The sequence below is a fragment of the Ahaetulla prasina genome, chromosome 2, assembly GCF_028640845.1.
Source record: "Ahaetulla prasina isolate Xishuangbanna chromosome 2, ASM2864084v1, whole genome shotgun sequence".
NCBI classification, from domain to species: domain Eukaryota; kingdom Metazoa; phylum Chordata; class Lepidosauria; order Squamata; family Colubridae; genus Ahaetulla; species Ahaetulla prasina.
The window spans coordinates 187,659,898-187,677,909 of record NC_080540.1 but is presented as its reverse complement, the minus strand read 5'-3'; the positions used below and the strand labels follow the sequence as shown (position 1 = coordinate 187,677,909).

At 36.8% G+C, this 18,012-nt stretch overlaps 1 protein-coding gene across 1 annotated transcript in view; it reads right to left on the bottom strand.

The window, feature by feature from the left end:
• LOC131190652 (alpha-2-macroglobulin-like protein 1) overlaps positions 1-18,012 on the bottom strand; it is a 205,144-nt gene that overhangs the window by 31,504 nt on the left and 155,628 nt on the right. Inside the window, exons 29-30 of the mRNA XM_058167999.1 lie at positions 17,595-17,749; positions 13,719-13,934 (exon numbers count right to left, since the gene is read on the bottom strand). Coding sequence (XP_058023982.1) covers positions 13,719-13,934; positions 17,595-17,749 — 371 coding nt within the window. The remainder of the gene's footprint in view (positions 1-13,718; positions 13,935-17,594; positions 17,750-18,012) is intronic.

Sequence of the window (18,012 nt, the reverse complement as noted above, 5' to 3'; positions counted from 1 at the left end):
AAAAATTACAGGCTTCCTCCCAAAATCATAGGCTTGTAGATGTGCTTGCAGTCACGTACTATATGCTGTTTATATGCTAATATGTAACCTCTCCTGCTTACCTTTTGTAACCACCCACTTTTACCTAAACACAATAAAAGGGGGCTTTGGAATTTGCTCTGGGTTTTTTCTCATCCCAGACATGCTCTAGGCTCTCACCCCGAGAAATCCTTGCATCTGTCGTTCATTAGCGGCCTTCATGAGAAGCCCACCAGATAATCGGCAATTTGCAGAGTCAAAGAGTATAAAAAAATGTTAGAAAAGGACTTCCGCTGGCAATGCAGGCTTCGTGGATGTTCCTTTGGGATCGTCTGCCCTGGGTTTCGTCAAACCGTCCCTGACAGCGTAAATGGGCTGTCAAACGGTTTGGAATTCTCTCCCTCGGGAGAAGGGGGAGAGAAGAGTGGTCAGGTCTGGGTAGAGCTCCCCGGGGGCCCCTGGAATTTAACCAGGGGATCGAAAGGTGAGAGCTCCCCTTTAGCCTGACGAAACTCTGTGCCCAGGGTGCTTCTGTTTATACAGAACGAGAAGCCGCGACCATCTCTGTGCCAAGATTTATTTTTAAAGAGAACTCAACACAGACAGAACAAAGCAGGAGGACTAGCAAGAATTTGCAAGTAATAAATCTTAACTTCAGCTCTTAAATAGCCTTCCTTTGAACTAACTTTCAATCTGAGTGGATTTAAAATGGCGTTTGTAATATACAAAGGAAAGTGAAACTACAAAAGGATAAAGGAAGAGATTTTAAGACTGTGGCTGCAGAGAAATTTAAAAAGATTTTTTACTAATTTTAATTTTAAGAAATAAAGTTTAAAAGAAGATGGCAATTAAGCAATTAAAAACAACTGCTTTTAAAAGTGTTGGAGTGTGCTGGCATTTGCTTGTAAGAAGATTTTAGCAAATGGCGTTTTGTGTATTGGAAGTGAAAGTTAAGGAACTGCTTATTATAACTGCTGGCATGGAACCTATAAGAAGGACATAACAAGCTACTTTTTAAATGGAATGAATAAAACTGTTAATGATTTTTTTTCTTTTTACCTTTTTCTTTATCACAATGTTTAAGAAGAAAAGTTTATTGATTTTTTTTTCTCTTTTTGGTAGATTTTACAGTTTAAAAATGGCTCTTAAGCAAACAGAACTAACTACTAAAATCTTGGAAACTTCTTCAGTTCAAATATGGAATTTTTTTTTTAATAGGAACTTTTGGAAGCTTATCTTTTCTTAATAAGTTTTTAAACAAGAGATTTTTACACCAATATATTAAAGATTGGAAATTCTTTATTGTTAGATGTTAAGCTGATTGGTGAGCAGATAGTGGAAAATGTGTAAGATAGAAAACAAGGGGAAGGAGAATGCTTAAGATGTGATTTTGATGGGGTTTTTTTAATATATATATATAGGGTTTAATTTTTACAACTGATCTATTTTGGGTGTAAGGTGTTACTATTTGATATATGTGAGGTATAAAGGAATGGGAAGATGGAATATTGTTTAACTTTTGGAGGACAGATAGAAAAATTTATGGATGTAATGTTGGTATTTGGTTAAATAGAATTTAATTGTTATAATTGATATATTTTGGATATAAGTTATAAGTATAATTTTAATAATGTTATTTGATATATGTAAGGTAAATTGAAGAAATATTAATATTAGCAATGTTATTTGATTTATGTAAGTGATATTAAAGATATGAGAAGATAGAATATTGTTTATTTTTGGAGATTGGATAAAAATTTAAGAATTTAAGCTGGAAATATGAATTATATTTCGGAGACTGTTTAAGGAAGAAAGGTATATTATAGAAGAATTTCTGATGAATACTGGAAGATGGAATATCGTCTTGGTCTTGATCGATGAAGATTGGATATTAAAAACTATAAGATTCTGAAGACTTCAGGAGTGGAATGGATTGATCTATATTTGGTGTCAATCGATGAAGATTGGATATTAAAAACTATGTATTTTATTGATGAACTGGAAATACTAATTTAATTGGAAGATTCTGAAGATTTTAGGAGTGGAATGAACTGATATATAATGGACTGGAAGAAGAATGTACTTTTTTGTTTCTGGAAAGGGAGTTACGATCTTAGAGAGAGGAGTGACTATGGATTATGACTTATGTTGTATTTTAATTTATGATTGTTAATTTTATACCCTGTACTTTGTTCTGGGAAGTCTCGGGGGTGGGAAGGGAGGAGGGAAGGGGAGGGAGGGGAAGGGGGGGAGGGGGGAGATAAAGGATCAATGTAAAGGAATGATTGAAGATATGTAATTAAGAAATAGAAATAATTTGAAATGAAATCGGGGCTGCTCAGCTGCCATTTCAGAAGGGAATGGAAAGGGAGAGGAGAGAGTGAAGGAAGAAAGTAGGTAGGAAAGAGAGAGGTAGAAGAGGGGGAAAGGAGAGGAAGAAGAAAGGGGAAAGAGAGAGGGTTAGAAAGGGTGGAAGAGAAGAGTGGGGAAGGAGGAGAGGAAGTAGAAAAGTGAAGGAGAGGAAGGATGAAGAAAGTAGAGAAGGGAGGAGGAAAGGTTTGTTAAGGAAGGAAGTGGTAGCTGGGCAGGTCCGAATAAGTAACAAATGAAAGTTAATGACTAATGTTGAATAAGAGACTGTATATTGAATAGTTGTTGGAAAATGGAAATAAAACTTTTTTATTAAAAAAAAAGTTAGAAAAGGAATTGGAAGCATTTCTCACAATAAATAAAAAAGAAGATACCTCCCTACAAATTATCCAGGATACCACAAAAGCATATACCGTATATACTCGAATATAAGCCGATCCGAGTATAAGCCGAGGTCCCCAATTTTACCCCAAAAAACTGGGGTAAACTGGGGACTCGAGTATAAGCCGAGGGAGGGAAATGAGGCAGCTACCGGTCAGGAAAGCCTCCTCCTCAGCCGAGAAGGCTGGCTCCCCGCCCGCCTCTCACTGCACCGGCAGGGCTTCCCACGCTAATGCAAAAGCCCGCCAAGTTTGCACCATCCGTATAATGTGAAAAAGAAGAAAAAAACTCGAGAAAGTCAGATATACTCGAGTATAAGCCGAGGGGACGTTTTTCAGCACAAAAAACGTGCTGAAAAACTCGGCTTATACTCGAGTATATACGGTATATGCGGATTAACTATCGTGTATGTAGGAAGGAAAAATAAGGAAAGGAGACAGAAACAAGAGAAATTATATGATGAATTAAAAAAAGCAGAAGATAAATTACAGGAAAACCCTCAAAACAAAAAAGTAAGAGAGGAATGGAATATAACCAAACATAAAATAAATCTGACGACACAAAAGGAGATAGCCCAGAAAATAAAAATGGTAAAACAAAATTATTTTGAATTCATGAATAAAACCAGTAGATGGCTGGCATATAAATTGAAAAAAGAAAACCATAAAAGAATGATATATCAACTCAAAGATGAGAATGGGGAAATACAATATAGAAGAGAATCTAAAAAGAAAATTATACAAACCTTTTTCTCAAATTTATACAAACAGGAAGAAATAGAGGAAGAAAAAATTAAACAATATATAGAAAGGTCAGATATGAATAAAATTTCGGAAGAACAGAAAGAAATACTAAACAGACCAATAACTAAATTTGAGTTTGAATTGGTGCTGAAAAAGCAAAAGAATAATAAAACACCTGACCCAGATAGACTACTGGTGGAAATATACAAAAACTTACAGGAAAAATTGGGAAATATTATGTTAAAAGTATATAACGATGCTCTAGAAAATGCAAACATTCCAACAACCTGGACAGAAGTAATAATCACCATAATCCCCAAAGAAGTTACGAACCACCAGTTGATACAAAACTATAGACCAATCTCTTTATTAAACACCGACTATAAGATATTTGCAGCAATTATAGCAGAGAGAATTAAAAATTTTTTGAACAACTACATACATCCAGACCAAAATGGATTCTTACCAGGCCGACATATTAAGAATAATATAAGAATAATAATAAACACACTAGAATTTTATGAATTACACCCAGAAAAACAAGCTTCACTGGTTTCCCTTGATGCTCAAAAGGCATTTGATAATTTGAATTAGAATTTTCTAAAAGAACAACTAAAATTTATGCAATTTGGGACAAAATTTAAAAAAATGATAGGGGAAATTTACACAAAACAAACAGCAAGAGTAATCATAAATGATGATACTACAGAACAATTTGGAATAACAAAAAGGGTAAGACAAGGATGCCCACTCTCTCCACTATTGTATATATTAACACTGGAGATGCTATTAAAGAATGTTAGAGAAGATCAGGAAATAAGGGGTCTAACAATAAAAAACGACGACTACAAGGTTCAAGCCTTTGCCGATGACTTGGTATTCATAACAGAAGACCTGCTAGAATCAGGACCAAAATTAATTAAAAAATTAGAAGCATTTGGAGAAGTCGCAGGACTTAAGATTAATAAAAATAAATCAAAATTAATAACTAAAAATCTTACAAAGAAACAGGAAAGAGAATTGGAAATTAATACACAAACTCAAATAACTAAGAAGATAAAATATTTAGGAATTTGGCTAATGGCAAGAGGCTCCTCTATAAAAGAAGATAATTACGACAAATTAGTAAAACAGATTACAAAAGAATTGGATAATTGGAAAATTTTTACAAATATCACTATTGGGTAGGATAGCCACCATTAAAATGAATATATTACCAAAACTGCTATTCTTTTTTCAGATTATACCAATAAAATTAGAAAAAAAATTCTTCAAAACATTAAACAAAATAACAGCCAAATTCATATGGTAAGGAAAACGTCCAAGAATAAGACTTAAATTTCTACAGGATACAAAGGATAGAGGAGGAGGAGCACTCCCACAATGGGAACTATATTATCAAGCAGCAGGCATAACCTGGTTAAAAGAATGGATAGAACTAAGGGATAAAAGAATATTAACAATAGAAGGACACGATTTACAGGTGGGGTGGCATGCATTTATTTGGGATGGAAAATATAAAACACATAGTTATTTCAAAAAACATATAATAAGAAATGCATTATTACAAATTTGGTTGAAAATTAAAAAACAGCACTACATAAAAATCCCAATCTGGCTTTCACCAACAGAAGCACTAAAACATCCAAATTTAACAGAATTAAATAAGATAATAAGATATAGAGACCTAAAAGACCAACAAGGGAAACTAAAAACAAAACAAGAAATGGAGTTAGATTTAAATAGAGATATAGACTGGTGGACATATATTCAAATACAATCAAAATACAAAGACACAAAAAATTATTAAATACAAATAGAACAACATGAATTAGATAAAATTATACTTGGGACAGAAGAGAAGTTAATTAGCAAGATTTATAATTTTTTGTTGTGCTACAAAATGGAAGAGGAGATAGTGAAAGATACAATGATTAAATGGGCACAGAATTTTAATTATACAATAGATTTGGAGAGATGGGAAGCAATGTGGCAAGTAAATTCAAAAATAACATTATCCGGAAAACCAGTTGAAGAAGTTTTACAGATGGCACCTTTCACATACAAGACTTGCAAAGATGTACCCAAATAATAATTCAACATGTTGGAAATGCAAAAAAAAACTTAGGGAACATATTACCCTCTATGGTGGACGTGTCCGGCGGCAAAAAAAATCTGGGCAAATATTAAAAAATGGCTAGAAAAAAATAACAGAACAACCAGTTGAAAGCAAAGTGGAAACATTTCTATTAAGAATTTTTACAAGAACATACACCAAAGAAATAAAATATCTGATTTTACACATTATGACAGCTGCACAAATAACTTATGCACAAAACTGGAAACAGGAAGAGATACCAACAGATGAAGAAGTGATAGGAAAAGTTTTAGAGTGTGCCGAAGTGGACAAGTTAACAAAAGAAATTAAAGAGAAAGAAGAGACAGATTATTATACAATCTGGAATAAATGGTATGAATGGCTTGAGTTTAGAAATAAAGGAAAAAAATAAAGGGGAGAAATTAGAATGTACAGAATGTATTAGGAATGTATAATATGTAAATAATAAATATATAAGAATCTAGAAAAGTAAAGCTATTAATATTAGATAATGTAAATAAAAAAAAGGGGATAAGAAATAAAATAACAAATGTGATATGGGGGGAAAGGTATAAAAGTGAGAGAAGACCACTAAGAAACGCTGTTTAGAAATAGGAAATATTTATATGTTATACGTTGTGTGTCTGTCAGATTGTGTAAAATAAAAAAAAAATAGTTAAAATACAGCCAACTCTTGCTCATAAAGTGAAACCCTTTAGCAGAGAGATCATTTAAGATCTCCAGAAAGTGGGTGGGCATATTTGGGCTACAAAATGCGGAGCTAAGGAGAGAAATTAACAAATTAACATCTTGTGTAAGGGCTAATCCTGTCTTTGTTCAGACCTTGTTGCAGGGAATTTTTGCCTATGAATATAGTTATCTATCTCTTTATCTCTTAAGTGCTGACATCTGCTGTGGGCTATTAAGGAAGATGGGGGCTGCTTTCTCCCTCTAAGAAAACATATTTCTCCATTTCTCATCTAGGGAAATATGTTCTTCCTTTTTAATATTTCTAAAAATATTTTATTCTTCTAGGAGAGGGGTAGGTGCTAACTTTCTACAATTGGTGCCATGTTACTATGCCATATTATCATGAGAGCAAACTATAACAAATTGGAAAGAGGATCCACTTATTATCAGTGAGCAATCATGTGCCTTGGCCACTCCGAAGCAATGCAAGAGACTCCTGTCCCAAAGGTGCTTTTTCAAGAGGCAACTGGACTTTCTGGAAACCAAGAAAGTCCAATTCCTCTTGAAAAAAGCACCTTTGGGACAACCATGACCTGGATGACTGAAGAATCCCCGTAGACAAGAGACCCCTGGGCTCAGTGAACTGACAAAGCACCCAGGAGAAGCAATCATTAGATTCATTTGCACCACTTAAAGATACCAGCTGGTCTCACTCACCTCACAAGACATCCTTAGGTAATCATCCAGGTTTACAGAAAGATCACATGCCCCTAGAAAGGCAGTAAAAAAATCAGACAGAATGCCAAGCTTGCATCCTGCCTCTCAGCCATTTCTTCTATGGCTATGCCAACCCTTCTGTAAATAACTGTTCAAGCCCCAGGAATAAAAGTATCACAAAAACTCGGGGCGGGGGGGGGGGACGACTCCAGAGAAGCTCAGCTATAGACAGAAAGTCTGGGCATACAGTACTGCCAAGAACCATTAAGGCTGTTAGAGGCAGTTTCTGGAAACAATTAAAGCAGCAGGGGCGGCAATTAAGATAAGGATTAGGCTAGAAATACAGGCACACTAGAATCTTTCCTTCCTTGCAGGATTAGCCCTGTAAAATGAGAAAAAAATTCTTCCAAAAACTGGTTCTCCGAACTGCTCAGAAAATTAACATACGGTTTGGGACAACTGGTGCGAACTGGCAGGAACCCACCACTGGTACTGGGTCTAACTGCACAATGGCACTGCATGCTTCCCTCCATGTAGAAGTAGTTCCATTAAGGACTATACATTGAGTGAAGTTGGGCTGCCAGTTACGAATCCAACTGATGGTGATGCTGTCCATTCCACATTTTTTTATCTTACCAAGAAGTAGGCTGTGGTCCACTTTGTCAAATGTCTCACTGAGCTCTCAGTAAGCTATGCCCACAGTATTTCCCTGATCCACTAATTTTGTCACTTTTTCAAAGAATGTAACGTTTGTCTGGCAAGATTTGTTTTTGATATACCTATGCTGGCTTCTAATAATAGCATTGCTTGTTTGTAGATATTCGGAGACCAGTTACTTGATTTTATACAGGATTTTCCCAAGTATTGATATCAAGCTGATTGACATCAATTCCTAGATCCACTTTTTCTCTTTTTTTGAAGATTATAACTAAATAGCAATAGCACTTAGACTTATATACTGCTTCACAGTGCTTTACAGCCCTCTCTAACTGATTTACAGAGTCAGCATATTGCCCCCAACAATTTGGGTCCTCATTTTACCCACCTCGGAAGGATGGAAGGCTGAGTCAACCTTGAGCCTGGTGAGATTTCATCTGCCAAACTACTGGAAGCCAATGATCAGCAGAAATAGCCGGCAGTACTGCACTCTAACCACAGCACCACTGTGGCTCATAAATAGCCCTTTGCCGATTGCCTGACAGTTCCCTGGTGCTCTAGGACTTTGAAAGAATTTGTTCAGTGGTTCTGAGATCACATCTTCCAACTCCTTCAGAAACTTGGGATACAATCCGTCTGATCCTGGTGATTTGAACTTGTATAGAGTAGATACAGTAGTGTTGTCTTAGCATTTTCTTGCCTATTTTGACTTGTATTCCTATTGTCTTTTTTTTTAATATATAAAAAAATTTTATTTCCATTTTCCAACATCATATTTATGTACAATCTGTTATCCATCAATAATCATTAATTTTTATTTATTGCTGATTCGGGCCTGCCCGACTGCCACTTCCTTTCTTCACAACCTCCCTCTACCCTCTACTACTTTCCCCTCCTTCATCTCCTTTACTTTACTACTTCCTCTCCTCCTTCTCCACTCCTCCCTTCTTCCACCCTTTCTAACCTTCTTATTCCCCTCCTCCTTCTCAACTCTTTCCTACCTACTTTCTTCCCTCCTTCTACTCCTCTCTCCCTTTCTTTCTGAAATGGCAGTTGGGTAGCCCCAATATCATTTCAAATTTTAATTTCATATCTTCAATCATTACTGTACATTAATAACCAATCCATGTATCATTTTCCACCCCTCTCCCCCCCTTCCCCCCACCCCCCCGGACTTCACAGAGCAAATACCGGGTATTATGACCAACAATCACAAGCTAAAATATACAAAATATACATAAACTCCCACCCCTCTCTAAAACTTTAAATCCCCTCACAATAAAAATAAAGAGATAAGAAAGAATAATAAAAGGGAAAAAAGAAAAGGAACAATACCAATACAATCTTCCCTTCACATATTACTTCTTCTTACAATCCATTTTTAAAATTAGTCCATCTTCTCAAATTCAAATTTTCATCACTTATATATTTCTTCAATTGTCATAACATTTAATGTCCAATCTTCCAATATTACTTCATAAGTCAAATATCATTACGAATAAAGTCTCTCAGATACAATATTTCCAACTTAACTTCATAATTTTTACTGACTATAAATGTATCAATTAAAACGAATAATCATTTAAGTTACATCCACAATATAACGGTAAACAAATAACATCATTACATCCACAACATTATCTAAATTCGTAAATTTTACTTTTCCTCCTTCACAATTAAATAGTATCATCCCATAGGTTTATACCTTACAAATAACAAATAACAAAAATCCTATAATTTATATCCTAAACAAATCAATTCTAGAAATTAACCATAATCATCATATTCACATCTTAAACATTCCTCCCCTTTCCTATTCTATTTTCCATCATCTCCAAACCAGTTAACTTAGCATCTAAAAACAAAGGATTCCCACTCTTTAAAACATTAATATAGAAATGTCTTGCTTTCATAACTGTACTAAGAAAATACTTTCTACTCTAAAATTCACTGACAAACCCATTGGAACTTCCCATCTAAAATATATCTGATGTTTCGGGGGGCTTCCGGTTGGCAACGCAGGCTTCGTGGACGTTCCTTTGGGATCGTCTGCCCTGGGTTTCGTCAAACCGTCCCTGACAGCGTAAATGGGCTGTCAAACGGTTTGGAATTCTCTCCCTCGGGAGAAGGGGGAGAGAAGAGTGGTCAGGTCTGGGTAGAGCTCCCCGGGGGCCCCTGGAATTTAACCAGGGGATCGAAAGGTGAGAGCTCCCCTTTAGCCTGACGAAGCTCCGTGCCCAGGGTGCTTCTGTTTATACAGAACGAGAAGCCGCGACCATCTCTGTGCCAAGATTTATTTCTAAAGAGAACTCAACACAGACAGAACAAAGTAGGAGGAACTACTAGCAAGAATTTGCAAGTAATAAATCTTAACTTCAGCTCTTAAATAGCTTTCCTTTGAACTAACTTTCAACTTGAGTGGATTTAAAATGGCGTTTGCAATATACAAAGGAAAGTGAAACTATAAAGAAGAAGAACATAACAAGCTACTTTTTTAAATGGAATGAACAAGAATTGTTAATGATTTTTTTCTCTTTTTACCTTTTTCTTTATCACAATGTTTAAGAAGAAAAGTTTATTGAATTTTTTTTTCTCTTTTTGGTAGAGTTTACAGTTTATGAATGGCTCTTAAGCAAACAGAACTAACTATTAAAATCTTGCAAACTTCTTCATTTCAAATATGGAATTTTTTTATTTTTTTTTTATAGGAACTTTTGGAGGCTTATCTTTTCTTGATAAGTTTTTTAAACAAGATACTTTTACACCAATATATTAAAGATTGGAAATTCTTTATTGTTAGATGTTAAGCTGATTGGTGAGCAGATGGTGGAAAATGTGTAAGAAAATGTGTAAGGAAATGTGTAAGATAGAAGACAAGGGGAAGAAGAATGCTTAAGATGTGATTTTGATGGTATTTTCTCTTTTTTTAATATATATATATATAGGGTTTAATTTTTACAACTGACTTATTTTGGGTATATCACTATTTGATATATGTGAGGTATAAAGGAATGGGAAGATGGAATATTGTTTAACTTTTGGAGGACAGATAGAAAAATTTATGGATGTAATGTTGGTATTTGGTTAAATAGAATTTAATTGTTATAATTGATATATTTTGGATATAAGTTATAAGTATAATTTTAATAATGTTATTTGATATATGTAAGGTAAATTGAAGAAATATTAATATTAGCAATGTTATTTGATTTATGTAAGTGATATTAAAGATATGAGAAGATAGAATATTGTTTATTTTTGGAGATTGGATAAAAATTTAAGAATTTAAGCTGGAAATATGAATTATATTTGGGATACTGTTTAAGGAAGAAAGGTATATTATAGAAGAATTTCTGATGAATACTGGAAGATGGCATATTGTTTTGGTCTTGATCGATGAAGATTGGATATTAAAAACTATAAGATTCTGAAGACTTCAGGAGTGGAATGGATTGATATATATTTGGTGTCAATCGATGAAGATTGGATATTAAAAACTATGTATTTTATTGATGAACTGGAAATACTAATTTAATTGGAAGATTCTGAAGATTTTAGGAGTGGAATGGACTGATATATAATGGACTGGAAGAAGAATGTACTTTTTTGTTTCTGGAAGGGGAGTTAAGGTCTTAGAGAGAGGAGTGACTATGGATTTGACTTATGTTGTATTTTAATTTATGATTGTTAATTTTATACCCTGTACTTTGTTCTGGGAAGTCTCAGGGGGGGAGGGGGGAGGGAGAGGAAGGGAGGAGAGGGGGGGAGATGAAGGATCAATGTAAAGGAATGATTGAAGATATGTAATTAAGAAATAGAAATAATTTGAAATGAAAGCAGGGCTGCTCAGCTGCCATTTCAGAAGGGAATAAGGGAGAGGAGAGAGTGAAGGAAGAAAGTAGGTAGGAAAGAGAGAGGTAGAAAAGGGGGAAAGGAGAGGAAGAAGAAAGGGGAAAGAGAGAGGGTTAGAAAGGGTGGAAGAGATGAGTAGGGAAGGAGGAGAGGATGTAGAAAAGCGAAGGAGAGGAAGGATGAAGAAAGTAGAAGAAAGTAGAGAAGGGAGGAGGAAAGGTTTGTTAAGGAAGGAAGTGGTAGCTGGGCAGGTCCGAATAAGTAACAAATGAAAGTTAATGACTAATGTTGAATAAGAGACTGTATATTGAATAGATTGTTGGAAAATGAAAATAAAACTTTTTACCAAAAAAAATAAAATAAAAATAAAAATAAAATATATCTGATGTTTCTTAAACTCATCGACTAAAAAAGCAAATTCTCTTCTCTTTCTTAACATTTTAGGAGGAATTTCCTTCATCATTTTTATATCTTGTCCCAATATTTGAAATTTATTTTTATAAAAGGCTTGCAAAATTTCATACCTAACCTTTTTAGTTGTAAAATAAATAACCACATCCCTCGGTAATTTATTTTGTCTTGCCCACCAAGAATTAACACGATAAATTCTTTCAATATTAATCTCAAAGTCTTCTGGCTCCACACCCTTTATCTGAGCAAAAGCTTGCGTAAAAATCTCTTTTAAATTTTCCTTCCTACTCACCTTCAACCCCCTCACCCTTATGGCATATTCCATTAATCTATATTGTAATATTACTCTTTCTTCATCTGCCCTATCTACCTTTGCCTGTATATCTTCCATTTTATTATCTAAGTTCCAATTGTTTTGATTCTTTTGAATTTCCTCTATTTTCCTTTGCAACTCTAAATTAACTTTATTAAGTTCTTCCAAACTATCCTACATTTGAATACAAGACCTTAATATTTGCGAAATTGCATCCTTTACCATTTTCATTTCCCTCTTCTGCTCTTCCACCACTTTCTTAAAATCCAACATCTCTTTCTCTATTTCATCAAATTTTTGATCTATATCTGAAAAACGAGTCTCCAGAAACTCCTGTAAAAAATTTCTTAATTCCTCTTTGATGTCTTCTTTTAATTTTTGTATCTGAACTGAAGAAATTTCAAAGTTTTTAGTGGCTTTTGGTACTATTTGCTTAAGAGCCATTTTTTAAAATATATAACCTACCCAGTAACAGAGGACAAAAAGGGGTTAAAAAGGAAAGATTCAAAAAACTTTTCTTTTAAATCACTACAATCCCAAAGAAGAAAAAATATAAATCATAAAATTATCATTTCTTCCATTTAGTCAGTATCTTCTTGTATATCTCCTAGTTCCACACTAGCTATTAATAAGCATTTCCTTAACTTTCGTTTCCAATACACAAATTGCCATTTGCTTGCATTCCACAAAACACCATTTGCTTTCTTCTCTCCTATCTTCGCAACAAATGTATCCTCTATTAGGGGCTTGCAGGCTTCTTGCAAACAAATGCTAGAACTCCAGTTTCTGCTCTGTTCGCATTACAATCCATCACAAATCCATTTCTGCTGCGGAGATTGGACGCTACATTTTTTTCTGCCAAAAGGCAGATGCCTTCCAAGTCCGGAGCTTCTTTCAGGCTTTAGAAGGAGCACTCCCCTCAAGCCTCCAGAAACTTTTCTGGGGCTTTTCCGGGTGGCTCAACTTCAGCCCGAATGCTCATCTCTCCTTCTTTGCCCGAGGGGGATTTGCACTGTCCTGGCAGCTCTACAGACTATGGGGTTAGCGGTCTAAAAAAAGACCGCCATCAACGAAGCGGAGCCAAACTGGAAGCCCTATTCCTATTGTCTTTTAAAGTATCAAGATTTCACTCTGGGCATTCTATAAAGGTGAAATATGTTCATGGGATGAGAAGTGTATGTAGTCTAAAATCATGTATACAGTAATTAATTAATTATATTGTCTTTTTGTCAGTGCCCCTGCTAACAAGTTGACTTGAATCTGTATGTCCCAATGTTGAGATATAGCATAATAAGCACAGTCAATGAATTACAATAGATATTAGCTTGAGAAGATTGTGGTTATAGAGCAAGATCACACATTTACTCCTCAAGTTTGAGATATTGAGATGTCTGCATATTAAGATGCTGCTCCCAGGGGATCAAAGGCAAATCACACAAGCTTTTATTATTTATTCCTCTAGGCTCACCTGCACATAAACACAGCCATGACCTGAGAGCTCCACCTTGTACTGACCAGGGATCTCTGGAAGGGAGGCCTGCTGCAGCACCAGCCGATTTTGCTTGTTCACATGGAATTCATGCTGGAAGCCTTTACTGGATTTTACCACTGCCTTTAGATTTTCTATCTCAACAAATGTCAATGCTGCATACCTGGCTAAACCTTGCAGGGAAACCACAGTATCCTGGAAGAAAATAATAATATGTATAGTTTTAAAGTGCACTTTCCCACTTTGAAGCCATTAGGCATGATGCCTCTGTAATATTAATGTTTAATTTTTGGATTTCAGCAGATTGGGATTGGAATTTTGTTTATTGTTCTTGTGGTTGCAAATCCATGATCAGACTCAATTTTACAACGTCATTATGCATGTCATTATGGCCATTAAGTGAACCATGTGGTTGCTAAGTGAACAACATTGTCCTAAGCACAAATCCATTTTATGGAATGGCAGTTTCTTAGGAATTTGTGGAACATTTGATGGACAAAGTCACTTAGGTCCGTTCCCAGCTGGAATCCAAGTATAGAGCAGGTGCTTTAAAGATTCCTGGGGAATAGTCTTACCCATTTATCTGGGAACAGTTTGATTCTGATAGAGTCCGTAAAGCTGTCAATTAAATCCTTTTCACTCCTGGCTTGAGGATGGTGACAGCTAAGTGCGTTCAATGACAAATTTATCACTGTAGGAGGGGATATAACTACAAGCTTTTAAGGAGGCCTGGGTTCTCTCCCTCCTTAAAAAAACCCCATTCCTAGGTCCCTCTTGCTTGGACAATTTTAATCCAGTTTCTCAAATTTCTCTTTCCAGTCCTTCAACATTTAAATTTTTTTGTTATTTTTTCTCTGACCAGACTGGTCAGCTTTGCTACTTCTGCAAGTTCAGTTAATTTTATAATCCAATCTTCCTCTGTAGGTATTTCATTGCTTTTCTATGTTTTTTCCTTATCATAATCTTGCCTCATCAAAGGATTTAATACCTGATGAAATGCGCACACTCCATTCTTCTTACCCATCAAATAAATACTTGCTCAGATATAACAATGAATTTAACATTTGCATAACTTCTTTTCACAAGCATATCTGACCTGAACCTATCTAATACTGGACTATGTTCTGTTCTCTCAGTGACAAACCTTGTTTTCTGCAGAATATTGTCTGCAATTTTTCTATAACATGATATACAGGTAGTCGTTGAGTTATGATTACTAATTCAGTGACCATTCAAAGTTATGATGGCCCTGACTTACCAATGGTTCTTGAAGTTGGTGGTCATGTGTGCCTGGCTACTGGGTCACAATTACGATGGTTGCAGAATCCTATGGTCATATAATTGCCATTTGCAACCTTCCTTGCCAGTTTCACACAAGCAAAATCAATGGGGAAGAGAACAGATTGCAAGTTGTTCCTGCTTCTGCTGCTTTTTTGCCCATTTGCAGCATCCATTTGTCGGCATTCTCTAGTGCCCATCTGCACTCCCTGCCTGGCCATAACTCTCACTAACTGACCTGTTTGCCTGGAACCCTTGCCTTTTCCCACATCATGGTCACATGAAATCCTCATTTAATGACCTATAGTCCTAGGGTTATAATGGCAACTGGGATTGCTATCACTAAATAATGTGATCACATGACATTACACTTTACAACCACATCATTTATGTAGCAATTATACCAGGGGTCTGCAACCTTAAACACTCAAAGAGCCATTTGGACCTGTTTCCCATAGGAAAAAAAAAACACCAGGAGCCACAAAACCTGGGTGAGCGTGGCCAATTTGATGTTACTCACTCCCAGTCACATGACTCCCCTAGCCACACCTACCCAGCCGGTCATTAGGGCAGAGAACCAGGAACCATAAAATCCTTTTTTCTCTCCCCCCATCTCTGTATCTATGTCTCCCTCTCTCCCCCTCTTCCTGTATCTCTCTCCCCCTCTCTCTTTATCTCTATCTTTCTCTCCCCCTCTCCCTCTCTATCTCCCCCCTCTCCCCCTCCCCCTCTCTGTATCTATGTCTCTCTCTCCTCCTCCTCTCTCTCCTCTCTCTGTATGTCTCTCTCCCACTTCCTCTCTATCTTCCCCCCTCCCCCTCTCTGTATCTCTCTCTGTGTATCTCTCTCTTTCTCTCTCTCTTTCTCTCTCTCTCTGTGTCTCTCTCTCTCTATTTCTGTGTGTGTGTGTGTGTATCTGTATTTTGCTACTGCTTTTCTTTCTTCTTTTTGAAAATCTGGGCTGGCTGAGGAATGAGCACAAAGCTCAGTGGAAGCTTCCCTTTGGGTGACCCTCCTCCTCCTTCTCCTCTTGCAACTCCCTGGCCGGCTGTGGCAGGAGTGTGTCCATGAGCAGGGAGACCCTCCTCAAGTGAGCTGGGGGCTCGGCTAAAGCGCAGCAAAGACATGCATGGGATGGGTGACTGCTTGCTTGAGGAGGGTCTCCCCACTTGTGCGCAAACTGCCAGCTCCACCACAGCTGGCCAGGGGATCGTAAGAGGAGAAGAAGGAGGATCACCTGAAGGGAAGCCTCCATTGGGCTTCGTGTTTGTTCCTCAGCCAGCCCAGATTCCCCAAAAGAAGAAAGAAAAGCAGTAATGAGCCCCAAGAAGAGCTTGCCAGCTTGGCCCAGTCTCGGCATTTCTGACCCACAAGGTGGGTGTGTGAGGTCCAGTGGGGCCAGCTTCCTTTTCCCGCTGCCCTGAGCTTCTTAAAGCTGCAGCTGGGTGCGGCAGGCCTGTCCCCCTTTCTGTCGTTCCTTCCTCCTGGATCCCATTCCTACCCCACCAGTCCTCATGTTAGTGAGGCCAGCATTGGTCACAGCTGGGTTGGGTCAGTGTCTCGGGGCAGAGAGCAGATTGCACATCTCCCCAAGCTTAACACAGTGTAAGCTGCCCTGAGTCTTCGGAGAAGGGCGGGATATAAATTAAAAAAAAAAAAAGCGACCAAGGCATGGCCAGTACCAACAAGGGCTGGAAGAAGCTCCAGCAAGACTGAGGCACCGGAGAATCAGCCCTGGCTTCTTCTCCAACCCCCACTATTGCCCTTACCTTTTTGGCCATGTGAGGAGTGACTAGGAGGAGAGGGCAAGGGGTGGGTCCAGTCAGTGATGGGACAGGGAGCCGCAACAGAGGGCTCCAAGAGCCACAAGTGGCTTTGAACCATGGGTTGCTGACACCCAACCTATACCCTCAATGACATGTTCTGTGGATTCATGGCTCAGTTTTAAAAGAAGCATCTTGCTGTATGACTTACAGAAATATACAACATTGTTTCTACTTTAAAAAATAAATTGAATAAATTTACAATTCTCTTTTTAATCTTTTTCCGTTCGGTAACTTCTTATTGTAAAAGTTGCCTTAAATGTTTTGCTACAAATGTTGCCTCTCTTAACCACAAAGAGAGGCCCCACCCACCCACATTGCTGAACTAAAGTGCTATCCACCTATTTGTGAATTAGCAGAAAGCTATATTACCATAAAATACATTGTTAATTGCTAATCCCCATTTGCATCTATTGCCTCTATTCTCAATGACAGCACTTACCCAACTGCTTTTCAAAGTGTGTAATAAAAGCTTAACAGATTTTCCAGAGATTGAGGCTGCCCTTGGAATAATGGCAGAATATTTTACAATACCCTGGTATGGCTAAGAATGACTTAAGGCTGTCTCTGATGGCTAGGGAAGAGGTAAGGGCAAGTTATGCAGATACAGCAGGAAAAGGTTAAATACAGATGGGGAAAATTCTTACTATATCAATGATTAACTGGCAGAATTTTCATATTTGATTGATCAACCATCCTAACACCAATATATGCTCTACTCTAATAGTTCCCATCCCAAAATTTGACCTTTTACCTGTGTGGAGTAAAAACCTCCATATGGATTTTGTAATTTAACAAGGATTTTCACTATCTTGGAAGCATACTTAATATCATCTATGGATACCTCCAGTTTAGACAAGTAAGCCAAAAGAAAATAGGCAATGATCTCAGTCTGTGAGGATGATGTGTCTAAAAAAATAGAAAAGAAAAAAAAGGAAGAAATCTTGGAAGCTAAACTTCCATATGCATTGAATAACAAGCCCCACTGAGAACTTACTTAAATTTCTGAAATAAGCTTTTTATTTTACTTTGTAAACTTGTATTTCTTTAAAATTTTAAAATCATGGTAGGATTAAGCAGCTTGTGGTTCAGGAGCCCTCTTTTCCCTTATACCTGTTGGAAGAAATATCCATCTGGGTTCAGTTCCAAGTGGGGAAAAAGACACTGGAAAC